This window comes from Empidonax traillii, unplaced genomic scaffold, assembly GCF_003031625.1.
Source record: "Empidonax traillii isolate 1590-97213 ecotype Southwest subspecies unplaced genomic scaffold, ASM303162v1 scaffold117:size1203958, whole genome shotgun sequence".
In the NCBI taxonomy this organism is placed as follows: domain Eukaryota; kingdom Metazoa; phylum Chordata; class Aves; order Passeriformes; family Tyrannidae; genus Empidonax; species Empidonax traillii.
The window spans coordinates 182,071-205,730 of NW_020955310.1; the positions used below are offsets into that span (position 1 = coordinate 182,071).

Below are 23,660 nucleotides of genomic sequence, written 5' to 3' on the forward strand. Positions count from 1 at the left end.
ACATCATACTGCCATGCTGCACTTCTTTCCATTTTCCTAACTAAGTATTGTTTCATTAAAAATATCTGAAAATACATGGGGCAAGGAAGGAGAAGCTGACCAAAGAGTTGAAATATAGATCCACTACAGTCACTTACCTGTAGACTCCCAAAATGTCCAGAACTCCAAGTTGCCCATGGCACACAGTAGTAAAACAATGAGGCCTCCTGGTACCCAGGTTTTGGTCCAAACATTGTTAACCTGCCAGTTCAGAAAGGTCATTTTATGCTCACTGGCCTCTGGTTGCCTCTTAAAAGCAAACTTCTTCATGCAAACCTATGTGCTCTCTTCCTTCTAGCCTGCAAAACAGCCTAAGCCTTCAAGATCTACCAAGTCACAAAGAAAATTAAATGGAACCACCACTGAGGAGGAAGATACTCACAAAAGGATTTTCAATACGGAACTAAATGGAAAAATATTCCTTTGGATAATTATCTAAGCAGTCAGAGACAGATGGATGATGGATGAAGACCAGAGGGATTTCCAGCACTGAACTGCTGAGGTTCTCAAGGGCCTGAGTTCCCCAGCTCAGCCAGGACTCCTGTTCCACACTGGCAGCTTTCTTACACAAACCAGCCCCCTGACTTAGCCCAGGGCTGAACCTGCAGTTCAGCCATTATGGCAAACTCCCCAAGCTCCCCCCTCTATAGCAAGTGCTTTCTTATGTTAGCACTGAACTTAAAAAAATGCTATTCCTGTCAACTATGAATAACAAGAGATACTCAAGTCTCTGGTGATGCCTAAAACCAAAACACACTAGCTGGCAGAATTCCAAAAAGAGGACTGTATAAAGTGAGCAGGCACGCAGAATTCTGTTCCAAATATCTAAAGTGTATTCTTGCAATCTTCTGGTATCTCCAAGTGAAACACAGGATATTTAAATCACCAATGGATTCAAGACTTCTGTAGCATTACAGTGTTCTTCACTGTCCAGATGCAAAGAGAAACAATTAACATAGAAACTAGTTCTTAATATGCAGAAACACTGCTACATGTAGTGCCAAAGAACATGTAACAATTATTAAGCTAATTTTTTTTAATAAAACTGAATTTTATTAAACTGCAAGAAATGCAAAGATGGTGATAGATTCAGAACAACATTTGCTGGGCAATCCAAAATAAAGACCAACACAGGTACAATTCCCTGTAAACTCCTTTAAGTGGTGTTACCATGAAGCAATTAGAATATTGACACTTTCACATATATTATTCATACAGTGAAAAAGGTTACAAAGAACATTACATGAGCAACAGAAGGCATTGCTGTCTTTTGCTGTTTTTTTTAAACACTAGGACATTGAACATCTCATTGCTGAAATGGTTTGAATGCATAGGCCACAAACAGATACTTGTATTATAGTTTCTATGATTACAGAAGTCCAATTGCATAACACAATTTACCAGCAGGGAAATAGTTTGCTGGAAATTATTCCACTATAAATCAGTTTTCATTTATATAAACTGTCTTGAAGTGCCAAGTAAACATTAAAGTATGCAGAACATTAAATATATTTACAGGTTCAGTGCACTTTAAATTCCTCAGTAAGAGGTTACTGAAACAGCAATAAAAACAGCTTTGCTTGTACGATTATACTTGTGATAACACAAGTAGCTTGACTTAAAAAAACCCAAACTATCAGCACATTAACATTCTTACGACAATTTCATCAACATTTACCAAAACATCAAAGTAACAATACTTTATTTTTCTTTACAACCAGTGCTTATCAGGTGAGAATCAGTAATGCTGAAATATAACAGTTTCCTTGTTACTATTAAACACACAAAGAGAATTCCACTGTGGAATCCGTTTATACCATGTCTGAACCGTGTGTACAACCTTTGATGTTTTTAAATAGAAAACATGACCAGCTATAAATAATATTAAGCAGTACTAGTTTTCATTTAGCATTTAAATAAATTAAGATTGCTGGATTTTCAAGACTGTGAGGTTATTTCAGGAAGAGAAAACAACCTCCTCAGACACAGTTTCCATGTATGCTGCTCTGATATAATCTCTCATGCCTTGCTGCAGTTCCTAGCAGTGCACACACAACATCTGTGCAAGTCAAAGGTTTGAGGAGTCAGACTGAGCTTATAAATAATTACAAGTAAAAATAAACGAAAGTCTTCCCCATGTGAATTTTCATGGACAGGGATACTGGCCAGATTAAGTTTACAGGATTGACCGGTTCACTACCCAACAACCAAAGATAGCATGTCCACAGCCAACTACCCCCAGCTCAGCCACCTCAGACTCGATTCACATCAAACTTTGCTTTAGAGATGCACAAATATTCAGCGACTCTCACAAAGCCCTATGGAAAGGGAATAAGACTGAAACACGAGGCAGGAAGAACTGCAGACAGGGACTAACCTGGGCCTTAGATCATCCCCCAGGAGGTGCTTCCATATCATCTCACATCCCCGACTCCTATCAAAAGCCTGTTTGGATGTTACCACTTCCATGGTAAATATCAAAGATCATGGGAAGTGTTTTGTTCCCTAGAATCTTTCAACTATTTTAAAACTGTGCATTTGTTGCTACATAAGTTACTTTATACAACCACCAGTATGGGTCTTCTTGCCAGCAGTGCTTAAAAATAGCTTTAGAAAAATTACCAAAATAAAATTAGATGATCCTGATAACTGATCAAGTCTGACCTTATAATGGAAATATGTTTTTCTTTAAAATCATATTTAAGTAGTTGCCATGAGAAGTAATTGTTGGCATCTATAAAAGCTGCGTAATAAAAATAAATACTTTCAGTCATTTACAACAAAATTAAGAAATATACATTTCACAGAAACAGGTTACAATACTTTAATGTACTGTACAGTCCTGAGCATGTTTTTGCAGGCGTAGCTTAGGTCACTGTTCTTCCCCCACAAGTCCACATGACGTATGCCAGCTGGAAGAAAACTTCTAATAGTTCAAGAAGCAGTATCTTAGGTTAGCTTTGGTAATTATCTGTGCAACTGTATAAATCTTTTCACACACCAAACAGGTTAAGGCAGGCACTATTGTTATCAGGATTCCCCCATCACCTTTTGACACTGGTAGAGCAAACCATCTGGAAGAGCAGCACAAGGTGATCTGAACCACACAGCCAACATCCCTGAGTGAGTCCGGCAGTGCAGCAGGCAGGGCACAGATGGAAGCAGCTGGCATGCCAGTATTCCCTCATTACCTTAAAACAAAAGAGACCACAGAAAAAAAATGAAGTAACAAGTAACAATTGCTATAGGATACTTCATAAATGTATCTTTCAAACTCCATGTCTGCTGTTCTCTTCTACCCATACCTCTAACGCATCACCACAAATCACACTAAAACCCCAGCTTCATATTTGTCCCACAGCTTCATTCCCTTCTTTTTGTCCTATCCAAAACTCTCCATAATGCAAGTTTCCTCCTTTGTAAAATCTACTGCTTGTTGTACACTTGTATGTTTACATCACCTTCACACAGACCCCCAGGTGAGGTAAACAAAGTCCACAGGAAAACAGTCCTGGGTTTACTGTCCTGCCAAACATTCCCTGCCCCAGACTCTAAAATACTCACTTCCATGCACTTATTTTTGTGGGAAAAGTTATATTATATATGTATACCCTATATGGTACACTTTCACTTACCTATAATGTCAACTATATGGAGTTTCAGTTTCTGTTGCAGTGTATTCAAGGCTGCTGAAAGGGAATCTTGGGAAGACAACATTTTTATATTCTGTTTCACATCATTGGAAAGGGACAACCACAGCTTTCCAAAGTCTTCTGTAGTCATTTCCATTGGCCTAAAAAGAAGATCACCACATATTTTAGCAAAATGACATACGTAAGAATATATTTGGTCACAAAAAAAAAAAAATCATATCTGGAAGCAACTGGGCAAGCAATAAGCAAACTCATATTAGTTTCAACAAACTCCTCTTAACATTTACAAAAGTTTCTATTCCTTGCTTTAGATTTCTAAATTTTAAAAGAATAAATTTATGGATTTCACTTCAAAAAGACAAGTCTGCTGGAGTAAAGGACGCTTGTTTTTTCTACTCCTAAAATAAATGCAGTGTTCAGAAATTAAAAGAATGAGCTTTCTTCTTCCTCTGCAAAAGTTGTCAGCTTTTTTATCTAACGTTCTGTCCCTGCACTCAAATCACTTGTTTCAGTTTGACATGTTTACATTATGCCATATTTTAAAACAGCATGCCCTTCTGTTCACTCAGTTTTCAGCCTCCTCAAAAACATATTCTGTAATCCAATACTACTCTAACCTGCAGCTACTGTCAATATTCTCACTGGACTTGTACTTCTTGCTGGAACTTTGCCCCTTTTTTGGAAGCATAAAATAACCCTTTATTATCTTTAACAGTAACCTCAGATTAAAACTAGCTGCTCAAGAAAGAGTCCTATATTTTCATAGTCAACACCCAAATCATCCTGCTCTTGTCTAATACTGAGTAGAGTACAGGTGTTTTTAAAAACTGCAGCTTTTTTTATTTACCTGATGAAGTCCATCAGTGACAAAGTTACTGAAAATTCAAGGCAAGTTTCCATCTCTGACTGGTAATTAACAGAGCCAGAAAGAATCCCCTGGGTAGAGATTTTGTTCATCCTCACACATTTCTGGCAGTGTTCCAAACTTTGAGCTTCAATTACAGGAAACTGGTGGGAGGGACTCTCCAAAATCTATGGGATGTTTAAAAAGGAATATAGAACATAAGTCTTGCTGTCAAGCTGTGCAAGTGATCAAGATACAGCTATAAAATTGTGTAACTCCCTTTTATTTTCATTGGTTTTTCTTGGACTATTTGACAAGTGAACAGAACTGCTATTTCTCAGCCCTCAAGAAGGATAAATCAATAATTAACATCCACAAGTGTTCTATGAGAAGTAAAACAGTGGTGAAACTCATCTCTGACAATCGGCTTCCCGCATCTCTGAATAACTGCACCAAGAACCTGAATTCCATAGTTCAGTCCCAAAATATAAGCAAGTAGCATTTGCAACATACCTCAAGCTATATGCTAAAAGCAAGAAGTTGAGAAATCCTCCCTAATAAAAAGGAGGATTTCAAGATTACTCAGCAGTCCTCAGCCTCTCCAAACAAACCAGTAACATGGATTCTTTCCATGGCAGTGGTCTGCGTGGGAACTTAAGTGAATTACAGGAAAAAACTAGACATGAGATTCCCACTTTCTATCAATGACAGGTATGATTCAAGTCAGAAATGGAAAGGAAGGAAATTCTATAACCAATTAGCAGTTCCTTTCCTGTTTAATTCTCTTTATCCAGTTATCACTTGCTGTTTAATAATTCTGCATTTCTTTTAGCAAAATCTGTGGATAGTCATGCTGATACACAATTCCTAGCTTTCTTTCCAAATATTTAAATGAAATTTCAGTCAAGACTCTAATATGCTTTTACCAACCCCAGTTAAATCCCACAGGTAGCCAATGCAAAAAAATAAACTGACCGACTCCTCTGCACCATCAGCTGAATGCATGAGAATGAAATATGACTGGTAGCTTTGGAAGGGAAAAAAATTGAAGCAAACCCACACAAATTTTATGTCAGGGAAGCAACTGCATCACGTTTGCCTATAAGGTAAATACAAGTGAAAGCACAAGCCTAACAGTCACACTCAGACAAAAAAAAGTTACACAGTGAATTCTTTAACAACTCGAGTCGTCCCACTCTGAGTACAACTGGTTAGGTTTGCATTCAGTCTTTGCATTCAGAAGTGAGAAATCACACGTATTTATTACATGGAGGCAAGCACTAGGAAACAAAGTCAAGGGGAATTAAAAAAGTGAGATGCTAATTTTTAAACCAAGTAAGTTTTATATTGAGATTTCTTTCGCTGCCCTTCAGAATGTGTGTAACAGCTGTAACCACAGGTTTTGAGGAAATACTTTAGAAAAAGGTATGACATTAAAGCAAGCATTGCACAGTGAAACGCAAGTGAAAAGCGAGAAGTTCCACAAGCATTTCAAACACAATGGAAGCACAATTTCTTACCTGAAAGTGTTCTGTTTCTTCAAACACTAAGTTCACAGCATTAAGTGCAGAAGTGCTTTTATTGGAAACTAAGACAGTGAGCAATAGAGAGTCATCTGTCCACACCTTACATAAATACAGAGCTAAGGCATCACTCTGACAAAGATTCACTACCTCAGAGTGAGGAAGCTCTTCAAGTTCTTTTGGTAAGGAAGGAACCAATGGTGTTTCACTGGCACTTTCACACTGAGCACTTGGAGAAGGCTGAAAAATTTCAATATTGCTATCAGCAAACAAAGATGACTGTGACAGCCTATTATCTGAAAGTCTGTCATCCAGCACAGATTTTTTAAGGGACTGAGGTGTTTCAAACACTAAATTATCTTCTACATTATCTGAAGAGCACAGGGAGGCTTTCTTTAACCTTGTGTGTGCACTTTCCTCAGAGTCTTCTGTGTTAATAGGTACTTTATCAAGTAAGGGACCAAAATCTGAAGAACCACTATTTTTGAAGTCTGATGCCTCCTCACTATACTGAGGTTCATTTATCTTTGATTTCCTTTTGAACTTCTGAGTAGCTGTGTCTGCTTTCCCCAGCTGAAAAAAGATAAAAATGAAAAATGGTTGGAGAATTTTCTTGCAAAGAGTTCTGTTACTATTAACACAATGAAACAGTGAGCAGGGACAAGGAATCAATACAGATGACAAATACAAACAGATTCCAGACATTTTAATGGATTCAGGCTTTTGCTGTATTTCTTACAGGGTACTAAATTAGCTTATAATGCAAGTATGACTCTAGGTTCCCTTAACAAACTAAAACCTCTTTCTAAAAACTAAGCACAGCTAAACAGTTTCTGGTTAACCAGTCATAAATGCCAAGAGGTGAGCTGGCTAATAAGATGCCAGTCTTAAAAAGATTACTTAATGGTGAATTCTTGTGTTCCAGATATTACCTCACACATATAAAAATTGTCTTGACACAGGGGTGTCAAGCTCTAGCCTTACTACCACAACAGTGGCAAGAATGGCAACAGCTCTGCAAAGCTGGGTCAAGGAACAATTGTTCAGGAAATTGTGATTTAAACTTGAAGCACAACATGTAAGCAGAGGGAAGTTCTAGTTACCAAACCAGATCTGGTCCAGATGTTACTTCATCAAGTAATATCCAAGCTGTTTCATGTTCTTAACAAATTACCAGATCACAAAAGTAATTTTCAGTAGCTCTTCAGTTACTTAGGGGAAATTTGCCTTACAAAATTTTATACTGTCTTGTCAATATTTGTCTTATAATTTGATCTTTGTTTGCATACAAGTATCTATAATTTTAAATGAGGCTATATGTAAACTTTAAACTGTTAAGTCTCAAAAGAATCACTTACCAGACTGACACCAGCACTTGGTCCCAGCCCAACAAATAAGGTTGATGCTAACTGCTGCTTCTCTTTGTCTTCCTCAGTGAGGCTGGCACCCTGATCAGACCTCAACACAGGAGGGTCACCCGCCTGTCCTGCTAATAAGCTGCCACAAGAAACTGTTTGTGGCTCATTTTCTTTCCCTACTTTTTCTTTTTTTGGAAGATAACCTTCTTTTCCCCACAGCTTACGTACTCCTTCAAGTTTCAGAGTATTTGTCCTAAAAAAGCAAACAAAACAAAGCAAGATCAGCCATATGAACATCATGTTCTTAAAAACACACCAATACTCAAATACCATTCACAACTTTGGGACTTTGATAGACACAGTGAGCAGTGAAATATAAGTGAACACTTGCATCTGCATGAAGTTCAATGTCAGTAATGTTACATTACTTTTAAAACATCCCACAAATGTAAACTTGCACTATGCTATACAGTACTTAAGTACAGACCTGTATTAAGCAGCATTAAACACCTGCAACCAGTACTAGACTGTGTTTCCCATCTCCACCCAGAGTTTCAGACTACATTTATAACATATTTGAGTAATTTTTTTTAAAAAGTGAATATAAGCAACATGGTATCTATCTTTCTCCCCAGGAGAAAGGTTCTGGGAAGACATTTTCCCAGAAAGATTCTGTAAAGTTTTCCTGCATACCAATTTACAGGAATATGAGCTAATTTTTTAATTTGTATCAAGTTATGGATCTGGAATAGTTGTAAAACTTAAGAAACATCTTATACTGCAAATCTTATCCTCACTTTTATCTCAAAGAAGTTTCCTTAAAAGGCACATTATTAAGTATTTTTTCTCTGTAATCTTTTTCTTAGAGGTTACACTTGCTTTTAATGGGAATACAATAATTTAATCATCAGGTAATCTTGTCCCCATTTTACTGCATCTACTACCACCTAATTTGTAGTATGTGAAGAAGGTGGAAAAAGAGTGTAACCACATTAATTTTTCTAGTAATTATAAAGATGCCATCATCTGAATTATTTCTTCTACTTGACAGACGTTTCCAAGTTCAACTGCGTTCTTCCTAGTTCCATGTAATGAAGCAGCAAACACATGATACTGACAACAAACAGAAGCTTAAATGGGCATCATTTCAAACACAGATTAACTCACTCTTTGTGCCCTGTCTCAGCACTATTACCAGATGTATCAGAACCAAAAGATAAACCAGTGGGGGACTGTCTGCCGGTGACACCAGAAGAGGACACACTTGAAGCAAAGGACAATCCGTAAGGTTCAAAATTCAGAGCTGCAAGACAGACAAAATTACAATGAGGCAAAAAAAACCATATATTCCTGTACTGCTGGACTTCTCAGGCTTTCACTTTAATAATCTCCATAAATTTTTAATCCTATAACCAGCATAGATTATAATAAAACTTTCTTCCATGCAAAACAACAATCTATATCCATCAGCTAGAATGATGTGGAACTAAAATCTAAATTGAACTTAGCTCTTTTCTATAGACAACAGATGTATTAAGATACTATTACTTTAAGAAAATATATTAACTGTACACTTGAATTGTTAATACTTATCAGGTGATTTACCAGCTATTAAATAAATGCAGTAAACTTTCACCTTTTTCCTGAGAAAGCTTCTCCTCTTGCCTCTGGTGATGAGGCTTATATGGTGCTGCCCCACGACCAAGCCCTTCAGCCACAAACCCATCCAGAAAAGATAAGGAAGCATCTACCTACACAGAATTAAAAGGAGTGAAGAGGCAATGAAAATATTTGCTATATCTGAGCCTGGTGTTACCAGTAGAATATTGTGTCTTATCATCAGATAAGGATCAGAGCAGGCCTACCATGTCTTTAAAAAAAACCCAAAAGACAACTACAAATAAGCCACTGTGACATGATAATTTTGTTAAAAGCAACTCCAGCTTAACATTGTGATTCTTTATCTTTCAGTATAGAACATTATGATTCACCACGTACGTCTGAAAAAATTGTTTCTGAAAACTCACTTTAAGCAGACTTGCACCAGTCAGAACTGCAAACACCATTCATTTTGAAAACACTTTTTTACCAAAATATTCAAACCCCTGAACTATAAAGAGCTTCCTGAAAAACAAAAACTGCAGCCGTCTTACCACCATATCACTGCAACTAGCATCAAATGGAAGCAAATTTTTCATCAGTGCTTTGTCTTCACACAGATGTTTCAATTCAAAGGCATATTGTCTTATGCAGGTATCTAGAGAGCTGCTAAATTCTTGGATTAGTTTGTCAACTGTTTCTGAACAGGAGGTATGTGATGCTATCTTAGTGACTGCAGCCATTATCCACGCTTTAGTTTCAGAAGTAACATAAGTCTTCTTCAGCAGGCTGTGTAGTTTTGTCAAAATAACTTCTGGATCGACATCTGTAACAAGACTGAAATATTCTCCCAACACCTATTCACAGAAAAACAGACAAAATATGCCCTTAGTCACACAGAGCAGTGCTTTTAGTTTTGAAATTAGAAATATAGTACTAAATAACACTACAAAATCCACCTCACATTCAAGAAATAATTATTTGAACATCTTCTAAATTATTTTTTATAATTTTGTGTTTTAAATGTCAAAGGCTTGAAGTTATCTTTGTGTTTACCTCAGCAGACTCCAACTTTTAGCTTCTTAAAAATCCAACAGCTGTCTTGGAAAAAAAAGCTAAAGATAACTATGCCCTGACAAAACCCAACTTGCTCACGCTGCAGCCTCTCTCAGGGCTGGAAGCTGAAGCTTACCCAGGTACCAGATAATACCACCACAGCACCTGCCCAGGCATTTGCAAGGCTAAAACTGCATTTCACAACCACATCTGGCCTAGATCTGATGAAGACAGAAAGGCTCTCAACGTGCAGCCAGGTTCAGGTGGCTGCCAAGCCATTCCAACAGTCACCTGCCTTAAAGGGAGCTTTTCTACAGCTTTTCTACAAACTACAAGTTAAGTAGTCTTTGGTCACCAGCAGGTCACTGAAACAGGATTTCATCATATTAGCTTGATTTCAAGTAAAAAAAAGTACTCATGACTAAAAATACAAGAGTCTAATAAATGTTTATTAAAAACATCACCACCTTTGACAGTTTCCTCATATTTGTGCGTTGGATTTTGACCACGTGTCTACCTTACCCAACTCATAACTTGAAGGAATTTCTGTGGATACAACGCATCTTCCTCTCCAAGTAGTGATAAATAAGACTGCACTGCATACACCCGTAGCTGATGATCCTCATTCCCATCATCAAATCCTAGACAGAAAACAATATATAATTTCCATGAAACACAAATACCAAATCCTACCAAATATTTCTGAGTACATTTTAAGAAAAAAAAAAAAAAAGCAAATACAGGTTATTAAGCAGTATGTCATTCTTCAGAGTATTCAGGGAGCTGCTCACCTTCAGCCAACAGCCTCAGAAAGTTGTTTGGGATATCAGGATGCACAACATCCCCCCCAGCTGAAAACACAGCATTCATTGTCTGGATGAACCACTCGTTGTTAGGAGCATACGTGTCCAGATGTTAAGGAACGAAGTGCTAAGGTATAACTTTGTGTTTCTTACTTGTGTATTTCCTAAGGAATACTCATCTTAATCTCCCCAGTAAGCTGGGGATCTAAAGGTCAAATAGCAGCTCAGTCTAACTGAAGAGGAAATTTTCCTGCATCTTGTAGAAAGCATTTCCTGTAAATTTCATGCAAACTGGTAGTCAGGTAGAGAAGTGTTAAGTTACTGTTGAAAAAAATTGTCAAGTAGACCTCACACAGTAGGAACAGACATGTTCACATATGTGAACTACTCTATTTTAAGCTCAAAATTGTCCCATGCTGGGGTTCCAGCATAATCTTTAGAGTTTCTTTACCCAACATCACTTGATCAATGACAGAAAAGCTGTTATTTTCAGCAGTGTTTTGCTGTTGATTTGCAAAGTTTAGGAAAACAAGGAACATTTTTAAGCACTCCACAGAAAGCATTACTGGCTTTTTTAACACATTTAAAAGTTTCTTAATATATTTAAAATTTGATCACCCTTTGCTAACTTTGAAAGTTTGTTTCTGCCTTCCCTCAAGTCCTGAAAATGCAATTACTGAATAGACATTTTCAACAGTATAGAAACATTGATATTGCATACAGCAGGACAACATAGCTCTTTTTTTTGTACACTACTCTGTTCCAAGCAGTGTACAAATAGGATGGTAAGGTAGCTTTCTGTTAAAAAACACTTACAACTCAAATTATCAGACAGAAATGCACACAGAAAATCATGCAGTGGCATGTCTAACAGTAATGTCCATCATATGCCAATCCCTAACCAGCACTTCCACCTTTTTGGCATTGTTAAGGAATCTTTTCTTTATTTCTATCAAAGTGTGTTATTCTTCAAATCAATATAGCAATGAAGAGTTAGTTCTCTGACAGATCATTTCCACAATTACAGAATAGCACTCCCTCCTCCACTAGTGTAAGACTTCCAAGTTTGAATTTAAAACCAGAAGGCTTTAATGCTAAACTCCAAAGCCAAAATAAAATATTTTGAGTGCCATTACTTTCTCTCAGTGAAATACAAGGAGCACAGCAGTCATCTTTGTAAGTGTTCTCTTTTGCATACTTTTTTTTTTTTTTTTGCATTTGAAAGAGTGGAAAACACAGTTGGAACACTTCCTGTTCCAAAAGATCATGAAAGATGCTTAGAAAGGTATAAATGTTATATTTGCCTGAGCTCTGACTTCAAAGTTTCAGAAAAATAAAAGGATATTTCTCAGCTAGTTCAGAAAAATAAAAGGATATTTCTCAGCTAGTTCTGCTACTTTGGCAACTAGGTTGATGATAGTATATTCTTCTTTACTTTCTTTTAAGTAGTCGAGCATCTTCTGAACTATGACAATGACATTCTGTCCATTTGTAATCCTATAGAGAAGCTCTAAAGTCTGCAAGAGAAAGCAAAAAAAAACCAATTCATTCTAAAGACACAAAAAAGGAAGCAGGAAAACAGCAAAATTAGTATGATGCCAAGTTGAGCAACTATATTTAGCAAGTTTTAAATTAAATACACTGATTATCTACAGAGCTTGTCACACATTAATATTGGTTAAACTATTCTCTCACAATAACTGAAAGATAATATGCCTTTTACACTACCAATGTCAGAAAAACTATCTCCCATCTCAAAAATTAACTTAATTTTTGACATTTGGAAATTCACTCACCTCCCTTTTAATAATGGGATCTGGATGGTCCAGACATTCAATTATTGTCATCTGGTGCTGAAGGGCCAGATTAGGATCCTGCTGGATGACGTAGGTCAGAGCCTTTAAACCTACAATGTGATTACAAGTGATATAAGACAATGCATACTACTATGGCCACATTCAAAACAGGATAACGAAATCAGGCATCCTTACCTAAGTATTTCAAATTAATCTTGGGTGACAAAACAAATTTTCCAATGCACTTGGCAGCTTTTTCAAGTAGTTCAGATTTGGGATAAATTGTATAAATTGTTTGGACACATTCAAATAAGATGGCTGCAAGGGGGGGAAGACACATTATTAGTGGGCATTAAATACTCCTATAATTCAGAATTTTTTAATAAACAAGCTCAGTGACTGTCTCAAGGAATTGCAATGCTGTCCCACCCCCAGTGAACTGAATCACAGAGTACCCACTGACATAAGGAAAAACAGGATGAAAGTCTATCTCTTTTACTATATACATATTTTTATTAGCCCTTGCCACTGTCCATACAAGTTTCTGTCCCTAAAGTTCTTCCAACCTTGAAGTCTCCTATAGTCAATCAAAGCTCTGGACTGGGACAGTCTGCAGAAAGCCAATGAGCAACTCTTAAGGATTTGAGACAAAATATTTTTTGATAATTCATACGATGTCTTAGCTTCTAACAAGAGCCAAAATCATCCCAAGAACAGTCTTGTTAAAAAAAAAAATATCCCAAAATGAAACACAAACCAAAAAAACTTTGTAGAATTGTTTGAGAAAAATCTAGAAGTAAACTGAACAACACACAAAAAGTAATTAATCCTTTGTGGCAACAATCTGGGCAAAGATTCAGACCGAGTTAGTCTCCCAAGTTAATTGGGGCTTAAAATCATGATGTAATTTTCAGTTGCTCGTGTAATTCAGTCACTAACTCAACTGTCCAGTAGAAAATCCCCTGCTCTTTGAAAGTGTTGCAAAGCTAAATCTGAGGAAGACTAGCATACAAATAACTAAACAGAAAGAAGAACATGCAATAATCAATTACTTCATATAAGAAAGAGTAATCACTCAGAGCTACATTTTTCTTTTGTCTGGATCAAATGGTTTCACAAAACACTTAATCATAGGAGAACAAAAACTACATACCTAAATCCTATCCTTGTACAAATCATAATGAACTGCCCACTTTGGCCCTTTAAGTGCTTAAAACAAATTTAATGTTTAACTCTTAGCAAGTGCAAATTGTCTGTATTACAAGGCAACACACCTCCCAATATCTCTATGTTCTTGCCTGAAAGAATAGAAGCAGTAAACGGAATACTCTAAATGTTTGACAGATGCTTCCTCATTTATTATTTACTAAAAGAATACTTCCCCAAAGCTCCCCTTTTTAGTGGAAGTAAAGCCTCCACAATGCTTTATAACATATGTAACAAGTAGGTGTTAGACACATCTACAGCTCTGAGCCATGTTCCTTTTTTTTTTTTTTTTTTACCCCTTGGTGTTTTAACAAAGTCTCAATTTTCTTTCCATTTCATTAGCATGGGGATTTTGGCACATCAGCAGGGCTTTATTTTAACAATAAAATAATGGGGGTGTCAGGTTTTTTTAACAGTGAAACAGCTCTTAATGTAGGGTTCTAGAGCATCAGATCTGGGAGTTTGGGGAGGTATTAAGACCTGGGGAGGAGAAGATAAAGAAAAAAAAAATACAAATAAATTGCTCAACCTTTTAGTAGAAAATAACAGTGCAATTATTCCTTTTGCTTTGTTCTAGCAACAAAACCAGCTTGCTATATTGAGCAGGTAATGAACATCTACCATAATGAATCTTCTACTCTGTTTTAGAAATGTTCCATTGAGATGTGTGCCAAAACCATTATTGTCACAGGCAGCACTATCACTGAGCTCTGAAGGTGGAATGTTTATTAACTGTGCCCAGAAGATAAGCCCTACCCAGCTGCAAAGAACAAACACTGGCACTCTTGCACACCATCTATTGCCTTCCTCAGGGCAGCAAAAAGAAGATCTAAGCATTTCTAACAACCAGAGCTAAATCAGTAGGATTTTCTTTTATTGTTTGTTTCAACTTAAGCAATGTCCAGTAAGAGCTTTCATGAAGAAGTTGACTTTCTGTATTCAAGGGCAAAGCCAACGCAAACATAGTTGAGCTTCCGAGTTAAAATTAATTCCCTGTATATAAAAATGTTTTACTTCAATGATAAAAAAATTGCACTGTACAGCAATGTATCACTTGTTCTACTGTTTACTAGTTGGTCATTCAAGAATATTATTAAGAAAATAATTAGATTTTTCTAAAGCACTCTGTAAGTATTTTGGCACAATCAACTACTCGCAATTTTCAACCTTTTCAAAGACTGACAGTTACACAAAATAACCTCACCCACCATATGTAATATTATGATTTATCTCTGCTCTTCTTAAAGATTCATCTAGAACCTCATACATCAATTCACTTGTCCTGTTCAAGAAAAAATATTTAAAATTAATTGCAGCACTAATAAGCATGTGGTCTTATTTTGCCCCACAGCTCAAGGATTAGTATTGAAATTGGAACACTGTTCATATCCACAAATTCACTTTAACACAGAGGAGCTCTATAACAAGTTCCTAAATGGCATTTAACAACATGTTTGCAGCTTTCAAAAGAAATATTTACCACATCACAATAAAAACACTTCCCTTACTGTTTGTATAAATAAAAAGAAAAGATAACAGGAAAAGGATCAGAGACAACTAGGCCCTCCCAAAATGGCAGCACTTTGAAAATAGCTTTACTCTGGATTTTCATACAGTTATTTGGTAACCTTGTAATAGAAGTCCCATAAAAAATACGTATTTTAAGAATATTCCACAATTGATTGTTTAGCCAATCCAAAAGTTAAGAAACAAATTTTGCAGAACTAGTATGCTCACTGTCTTGATTAATAACAAACATATAAGAAGGTTAAAACTGAAATCCTTCTTAAAAAACCCAACCAAGTGAACTCAAAACAGAAAGGTTCAGGCTGTGACTGTACTCTTTGTACCTTCACATTATTAATCACAGAGAAAGATCTCGTTACCTTGGATCATCTTTTCCTAACAGCCCCAATATTCTTAAAAGCTGAATTTGCAACCATGGTGCTGGCACACTGTGATAGTTGAAGTCCGAAGAGAGCTTTCCTCCCACTACCTGCTTTAGGATGGTTACAAAACTCCCAGTCAAGTCCTTGTATCCAGATGAGTTTTCCTACATAATGAAAAACAAATACAATTCAAACATTTTGTTATAGCAACTCAAAAGTAAAAACAATCCAAAACTTGGGTAGGATCAAAACATCTACGCTGATGGTTCCATTTCTTTAAACTGAACTTCTACTCTCGTTCTCCAACACCCATAAGCTCTTCACTTTAAGCCTATGCTCTTTTCTCACACATTTGGAAAGGGAGCAGATGTAACATTTACAAGCAAATTCCATCAAACCCTTAAACACACTGAAGAACTGAGATCCTCCAGCTAAGGATCCAACGATGCTGAGCATTCAGATCATGCAAGAAGTGAATCTGTCAAGCTAAACAGAGAGCTGGCATAAACAAACATAACACAGATGCCCACCATCACATAAATTAACTTTTCTAAAGATTAAAGTAAGTTTCTCTGCAAAACTTCTGTACAGCAGCACACTGTGGATTTAAAATGAGAACCTACAAAAATAGGTTCTTTTAGCTTCCAGTTCTTTGCCTACCTTAATCATTTGAAGATAAATATGCAGAGAGGCAGCCATGACTCCAGCATCCCTGTCACATAGGGCTTTCCGGAACTTATCATGGATGTGCTGAACTTGGTTAGGAGCGATGAGATAGAACTTATATAAAGCCTGAACAGCTTTTCTTCGGATAATTTCCCTGAAATGAGATTTACACTTAGCAAAATGAAGCCGCTTGTGTATTTTAAGTACTTCACATAATAACTTGCACTTTTTATTTCTAGAGCACTGTAAAATCAAGTGGTCAGCCATCTCTCATGCAGAGAGATGAAAACCTGCGTTTTACATATTTGATAACAAATGACTTTGCAAATACCGCCTAAGTGAGGAAGTGACAATGCAAACTTTAAAGCCTATTAGAGCTTGATGTCAGATTGATTATTCAAAAGAATGGCCAGCAAATAAACAATAAAATAGGCCATGACTAATCTTTTGTGGTGATATGTGCAGCTGCAAAAAATACATGTCTAGAAGTTACTGAGTCAGTTCATTCTACAGTTCTCTTTCTAATCAACACAATTACATTATTATCCTCTGTGTAGGGGATATTATAAACTAAGATTCAAACAACTGAATCAAGGGTATTCATATCTGTAGACATACTTTTATCAAAGTTGCTATAAAGAGCTTTATTAAGAAAAAGTATCAGTGAAGTTCAAGGATCCTAATCTGTTCCTCCACCTTCTCTACAAACATTTCTTCATCCCTGTTCATTAAAAGGACTCCAGGAAATAAATTCAATCACATTTATCTATGAAGACTGGCTATGAAAAAAATTAATACCCATCCAGTACTCAGTCAAGGTTCAAATAAACGAGATTATAATCCAAGAGTAAAAACTAGGAGGAACAACTTCTAAAGGCAATGATTAGAAAGACCTACTCAGAGAAGACACACCAGTTTACTACCTACAAAATTAAGTTATTCAACCACACAAGGCCATTTAAAATTCAGTAAATTAACACATACTTAGAGTGCTGGAGCTTGTCTTCTATTAGGGGAAGAACAGCTGGAATCATCTCTCGTGGAAAGATCTGGCTGACAACAGTTAATGCCATGCACACCTCGACTAGATTAGTGCTCTGTAAGTCCTGAAATAAGACAGTAATTTTTAACTTAGACTTTTAAATTCCAAACAGACATATCCCAAATCTTTCCCAAGATTGGATCTAGCCCACCTACACAGCCCAGCCACTGCCAGCATCCTGCTGTCTGCTCATGTTTGAGACGTGTCAGCTCCCACTGAGCTCATCAGGTTCTCCCCTTATACAGCAAGAAGGAACAGGCATCTCCTCACACTGGTGTTATAGAGATGTGTACATTTAAAATGTGAATGTAGGATTAACACATGGAGCTACAATCAATTTTTGTTTACTCAAATAGTAGGATGATTTCAAAAATACATTGAGCCCCCAGCTGGATCAGGGGGATGAGTCACTCTCACAGAATTCAACAGTATTCTCTCTAGTGCCTTTGACTGAGCCAAAAGAATTAAAAAAAAAAAGAAAAAAGTTCAGTAATACTACCAATTATGTACTGGTACACTAAAATACTACCTACTCCCTAAGAAGCAAATGCAAATTACACGAAGCATTCTACTAAAGAAAGAATAAAAACTCAATCTGTTCCAAATACAATTAAAACTAGTAGATATAGCTCACTGTAACCTTAAACCAAAAAAAGATGGATGAATTAATGAAACAGCAGAGTACAATTATTTTTTTTTTAAAAATTAAATGTGTAAGGTTTCCAGTTGACATAACTTGCTCTGCACATTTCCCCCAGATAGGTTTTAAGTCCTCATTTTGGTTTACTCCTTTGTGGACTCTCATTTTTCACCATTTCCTATACATTTAGGAGTTTTATAATATTTAAAAATATGACTTCAAATAATTTTCAATCACAGCAACAAAATGACCATCACTTTCAATCTAAAATTTATCTGACTTTGGACTACTATAAAAGTCATCACTACACAGAAGACTTATGTCTTTGTTTCTCCATGTAAGAGACAGTAATACAGAAGACAATACCTATGAAATATTATTAGGTAATAGATTTTCAGTGTCAAACTCCAAAGCACATTTCCATTTTCTGTCAGAGTTATCATAAGAACTCAAAGAAGGCAAGAGGCACTTGCCATCACCTAAAAGCAAAAGCTGTGCAACATGCATGCATGGTTCTTCCTGGAGCTGAGGTACATTTTATAAAGGCAAGTTTATAGCATTCCTCCTTTGAAAAAAAAAATAAAATACGGCTTCAACAGCAGGAATGCCAAGATTAAATTAAAAAGATGGGAAAAGCCATTTCAAGTTTTCCTTGCTAATCAAAGAAACAGCAACTTCAGAGAGGAAGATAAAACTAATGAGTACATAGCTTAGACATAGTGTGACAAAACAGGAAGAATTGGTCCAAGTTAAATTACAGAACCACAGAATTGTTTAGGTCAGAAAAGACCTTTAAGATCATCGAGTCCAACCTTCAACTCAGCACTGCCAAATCTACCATGTCCTTAAGGCCACATCTACATGAGTTTTAAATCCCTCCAGGGATGGTGACTCTACCACTGTCCTGGGCAGCCTGTCCTTGTGGGTTTTTTACCTCCAAAAACACTGTACCTTCACAACTGTGTTCACAAGTAGAAGCAGCAGTTCATGATTTTCATGCAGAAATAGAGAAACTGCCAAGTAGCCTATAAAAGAAAGCAGCCTCCATTACTATTTTCAAGCAATAAGCAAATTGAAGATAGAAAACTTAAGATTGTCTGTAATACAAGAGTTAAACAATTATGAAAAGCTAATAAAAAACCCCAGTTGGATGACAGGTGCTCACGTTTTAAATATCAAGACTTTCTTTTATTTCCAGGCAAACCAGTTATATTCAAGTTGCAGTAAAGCTCAACAACTAAGAATTCTAAAGTTGTGAAAAGTAAGAGGTATTACAATAGTGTTATAGCTAAAAAGCAGTGAAGAGCACCATGAGAAATCACTTCCTGGAAAACCAGTATCTTCTCTGCACAGAGCAAAGTGTATTACTTTTAGACTACACAAAAAGTGCACTTCCACATGTTTCTCTTTTTTTACTGATAACAGAATTTCTTTTCAAACAAATTTTATATTCCTTTTAAACTAAAGGACTTAAGTGGGGGTAGAGGGAGTGTACCACAACTCATAGCAATATCTGTACTACAAAGACAGATCTTATAAAATTCTTGGTTCATTCAGGATTTAGGGATCAAAATTAACAACTTAGATATAAATCATTGTATTGCCTGGGTTATCAGATTGATCTACCTGCTTATGAGCCCATGGCATTGATCAGCTTAGCACGCACACAAAACCAGAGTTCGATCTCATGAATGGAGGCTCACATTGGGTAAACAAATAGTCCTTTGACCAACTCAACTGACAACAATTCCTCAAATACAAACTTTGGTATATTGCATCAAAAACTGACAAGATCATCCTCTGTATCACATATAAATGCAGAACAACAAAAAAGAAACCACCTCCCCCTATGTCCTCTTGATATCATCCTTTTACCAGATCAAAGTTAAGGGTATTCTTTGTTCAGACAATTTTAGGCCACTCATATTAAAAAAAAAAAACAAAACAAAAGAAAACAAAACAAAACACAAAAAAAAAAAAAAAAATTCTTCACCTAACCCTTCTCCAAAAGGTTCTCCACAATGACTCTTGACACTTGGAGAAGTCAAAGAGTTTTCTTCAAAACAGCTGAAAACCTGCCCTCCCAGGTTTGGTGACAACATTTCTCAATTCCCTACCAGAGCATCTGTACACTGGCTTTCACTACTCAGGGGAAAGCTTTAATTCATCACTTGTATTCTCTCAGAAACTCCAATACTTGGGTAGATGATCCAGATGAAATTCAAACAAAGGATATCAAACAAGCATATCCCGCAAGACATTGCCTTCCTTCTGTGTATGCAGACATGGTATTGCTTGAAGTTAAACCATTTTCTCTGCAAACAAGAAGAAATGTCTTCACTAGGCAGCTGAATCAGCAACTGCAAGGAAATTCTCCAGTGAGACAGGCTGAAAGATCCTTCAAACTAAATCTACTGTAAACAAGTTAATAGCCACACTGGCAGGCAAGGAAATCACAGTGGCATGAAATTTCAAAGAAATCTGAACTAAACTTCCAGATTTCCTCAGGAACTTCTGCTCCTATGCTATAAGGATCTCCCTATTTGCTTCGTTCCCTACAACTGTTTCCAAAGTAAAAGAAATAATAATAAAAAAATAATCCTACAAGCACCAAAACAGAAAATGTGTCTGACAGATGTCTGACATCACCATCTTTATCTACAGTACTTGAAAAAAAAAAAAAAAAACTTGAGAGAAATTCATTTTCTGCTTGATGTGTTTAACAAACATTCTCTTTAATTATCTGATTACTGGTGCTACAAATCAACACAATGAAATTGTGACGATTTAAAATAAAATTCATTTCCCCTGCCTTCTGTGCTTCAAGAACATACAAAGCACCACAGAAACTAAGGATTTAGCTAATTTCAAAAATTAAGAGACCATGATACAAGATCAAGAAAGTACAGGAACATTTTAAGTAAGTTGTGTTTTTAGATGGATTAGAAATCCTGAGAAACTTCAAAAAAAGAATTTGAGAACATTATTAAGGCTACAGTTCCAAGCACATACCAACTCTCTTCTCCAAAAGATTTCCTTGCTGTGCAAGCTTGATTGCATGGATATATCCAAAGGAAGACTCGTACCCCAGCATTTCACAGTAGATGAGTCTCACCATACATTCTTTCATGAGTCTCTGAAAAAGCAAATTTTAAGAGAATTTTAAGTCAGCTACGTATTATGCTCTTTTTCACTGCTCTGATGAAGCAGAGAACTGTATCTGACAGAAACTTACGTCCATTCACATGTTTTCTAAAATCAGGGAATTTGTGATTTTTCTTTACTATGAACCTCTTCTGAAAAATTTAATATTAATTTCTGCTATAAACTTCCCACATATGACCCTTTAAAAAAATTTTATTTTGACTAGCATGCATGTGATCAACAGTACATTAACTATGGCCAACACAAAGAATATGAATAACCAGACGCGTTCAGATGATCACACTGTTAATACAAACTATTTTTCATCATTTGCTACCCTGATCCAGGATGGTTTCTCATCATGCATAGATAAAACCTGACTTTTTCCCCTAAAAAGAGTCTCCTGTATGGGACTGAGACAAGCATTAACTAACTCAAATCAGAAGACATCATCTTCTGCAACTCAGATATGGTAACAGTGCACACAACAAAGCACAGCTTCTTAGGGAGCACAAACTAATTATAAGACCAACGTCAGCCTGTAAAGAACATGATTTGATGGAAGCAGTTCATCTGCTTTATTTCAGAAACTACAGAATGACAGATCCTTGGTGTCATACTGCTACAGCTTATTCACATCAAACAGAATCAGAGTGTTCTCAGTATTTTAACTGTGCTGCAAAATCACATGTATCGGTATCTTTTAATGCTGATATTAAAGGTCTATTATGCAGATAACCTGTACATCCACCTGGCAAAAAGAGTGAGAACACTGCTGTCCTTCACCTTCGGTGTACTGTTCCCACAGCCTGTAATAACCACTAACAGAACTTACAAGTGTTGTGGTGGGGGCTGAAACTGTTGCTTTCAAACTGGTTAGTTCCTGATGGATCAATTTTTCTTCTTCCTAGAGGAGAGAGTTCAAATCTCGCATATATTTCATAGGTAAAACATGTAACAAGAACCACAGAAGATGTGTTAATTTCAGTGTCCCCCACTCTTCCCAAAGCAGCGAGTGCCTCGCTCAGGGGCTGCTCAAGCACTGCAATGTGGCCGTGCCTGCCCGCTCCGTGCCCCCGGAGCAGCACAACGCGGCACGGCAAAGGCTTATTGCGGGATCCCGAGCTCAGCCAGACCCAGCTCGAGGGGACACACCGTGCCCGGGGCCCCCAGCCCAGCCCAGCCCAGCCCAGCCCCGGGCAGGGAGCGAAGCCCGGCCCGGCGCCCGCAGCCCGTACGTGCTTGGAGGTGAGCGCCGTGATGCTCCGGATGAGGCTGCCGAGCCGGGAGGTGGCCGACACCCTGGCGGGGCCGCCGGCACCGCCCAGGCCGGTGCCGGGGTCGTGCTGCCCCAGCAGCCCGGGCAGGGCGCTGAGAGTCCGCTCCACCACGTCGCTCATGCCGGACCCACCGCCCCGGAAGAGACGGGCCCGGGCGGCCCTTTCCGGGGCGGGCCGGGGGCGGGAGGCGCCGCCGCGCCCTGAGGGGCGGGGGATCCGCGGGCGGGCCCTCTGTCCCCGCGCACCGCCCCCGGCCGGGCCGGGAGGTGGAGCTGGAGCTGGAAACCCGCGTTCCGAGCGGGCTCTGGGGGCGCTGCCGGTCGTGCCGGGCACGGAGCCACCGCCGCGGCTGCTCCTGCTGGCAGCATCGCGGAACAAAGACATTTAAGGGTGGGTTACGAAAGAGCAGAGCGTAGCAGCTTATCACAGAATCAATGAGCGTGGAAAAGACCTCCGAGGTCATCGAGTCCAAATCTGTGACCGAGCACCGCGGTGTCAATTAGACCGTGGAACAAAGTGCGGCATCCAGTCTTTTCTTAAACCCCTCCCGTGGACAGTGCCTCCACCACCTCCCTGGGCATCCGGTTCCAATATCTAATCACCCCCTCTGTGAAGGAATTCTTCCTACTGTCCAACCTAAACCTCCCAAACAAGACAAATATTATTCCTAAAGTGAGGGTGGGAACACTGAGAGGTCGGTCTGGGCCGAGAGGCTCCCAGTGGGCTGTTCCTGAGGTGATTCCCGCTCTGCCGGCAGAAGTTTGGTCTCTTGGGAAGGTTTGCACCAGGGAGCTCCTGGGAACTGCCTCTGCATTTGCTGCTCTTGCAAGTGAAACAAAGGATCTCTTATCTGCGAACAGTAATGTTCAAAATTACAGGGGCTTCTGGCTCGCTAGATACCATTTTTGCCATTCTATAATGCTGTGCTTTTCAAATGAAGGTTAGCTTTCTGGCACTGTAGCTGAACAGGAGAACTTGCTGACACAAACTGAACAGAAGCCTTGTTACTTTTGGTTATTTGGTACCCAGAGAAGTGATTCCAATTAACAGAAAAAGCTCCTCCTTTCTTTGCCAGACACAGGCACATCCCAGCTCTGCTCTGACACAGAGTGACATGTCACC

At 38.0% G+C, this 23,660-nt stretch overlaps 1 protein-coding gene across 2 annotated transcripts; it reads right to left on the minus strand.

Annotated features, from left to right (window-relative positions):
- Positions 1-65: 65 nt before the first annotated feature.
- Positions 66-22,659, minus strand: AP4E1 (adaptor related protein complex 4 subunit epsilon 1). 2 transcript variants are annotated; one of them, XM_027883051.1, is made up of 22 exons: positions 22,497-22,659; positions 22,094-22,165; positions 21,127-21,250; positions 19,066-19,139; positions 17,417-17,538; positions 16,427-16,586; positions 15,764-15,930; positions 15,086-15,159; positions 12,867-12,989; positions 12,672-12,781; positions 12,253-12,392; positions 10,864-10,976; positions 10,595-10,713; positions 9,571-9,873; positions 9,054-9,168; positions 8,585-8,720; positions 7,418-7,670; positions 6,057-6,632; positions 4,540-4,724; positions 3,675-3,832; positions 3,088-3,230; positions 66-965 (listed from the first exon to the last, which is right to left on the minus strand). In XM_027883051.1, exons 1-22 carry the CDS (start codon positions 22,656-22,658, stop codon positions 963-965), a joined length of 3,432 nt encoding a protein of 1,143 aa, XP_027738852.1. In that variant the 5' UTR covers position 22,659; the 3' UTR covers positions 66-962. The 2 variants fall into 2 exon arrangements, with proteins under 2 accessions (XP_027738852.1, XP_027738851.1); XM_027883050.1 differs by lacking the exon at positions 66-965 and having other exon boundaries at positions 2,224-3,230.
- Between the last annotated feature and the right edge of the window lie 1,001 nt (positions 22,660-23,660).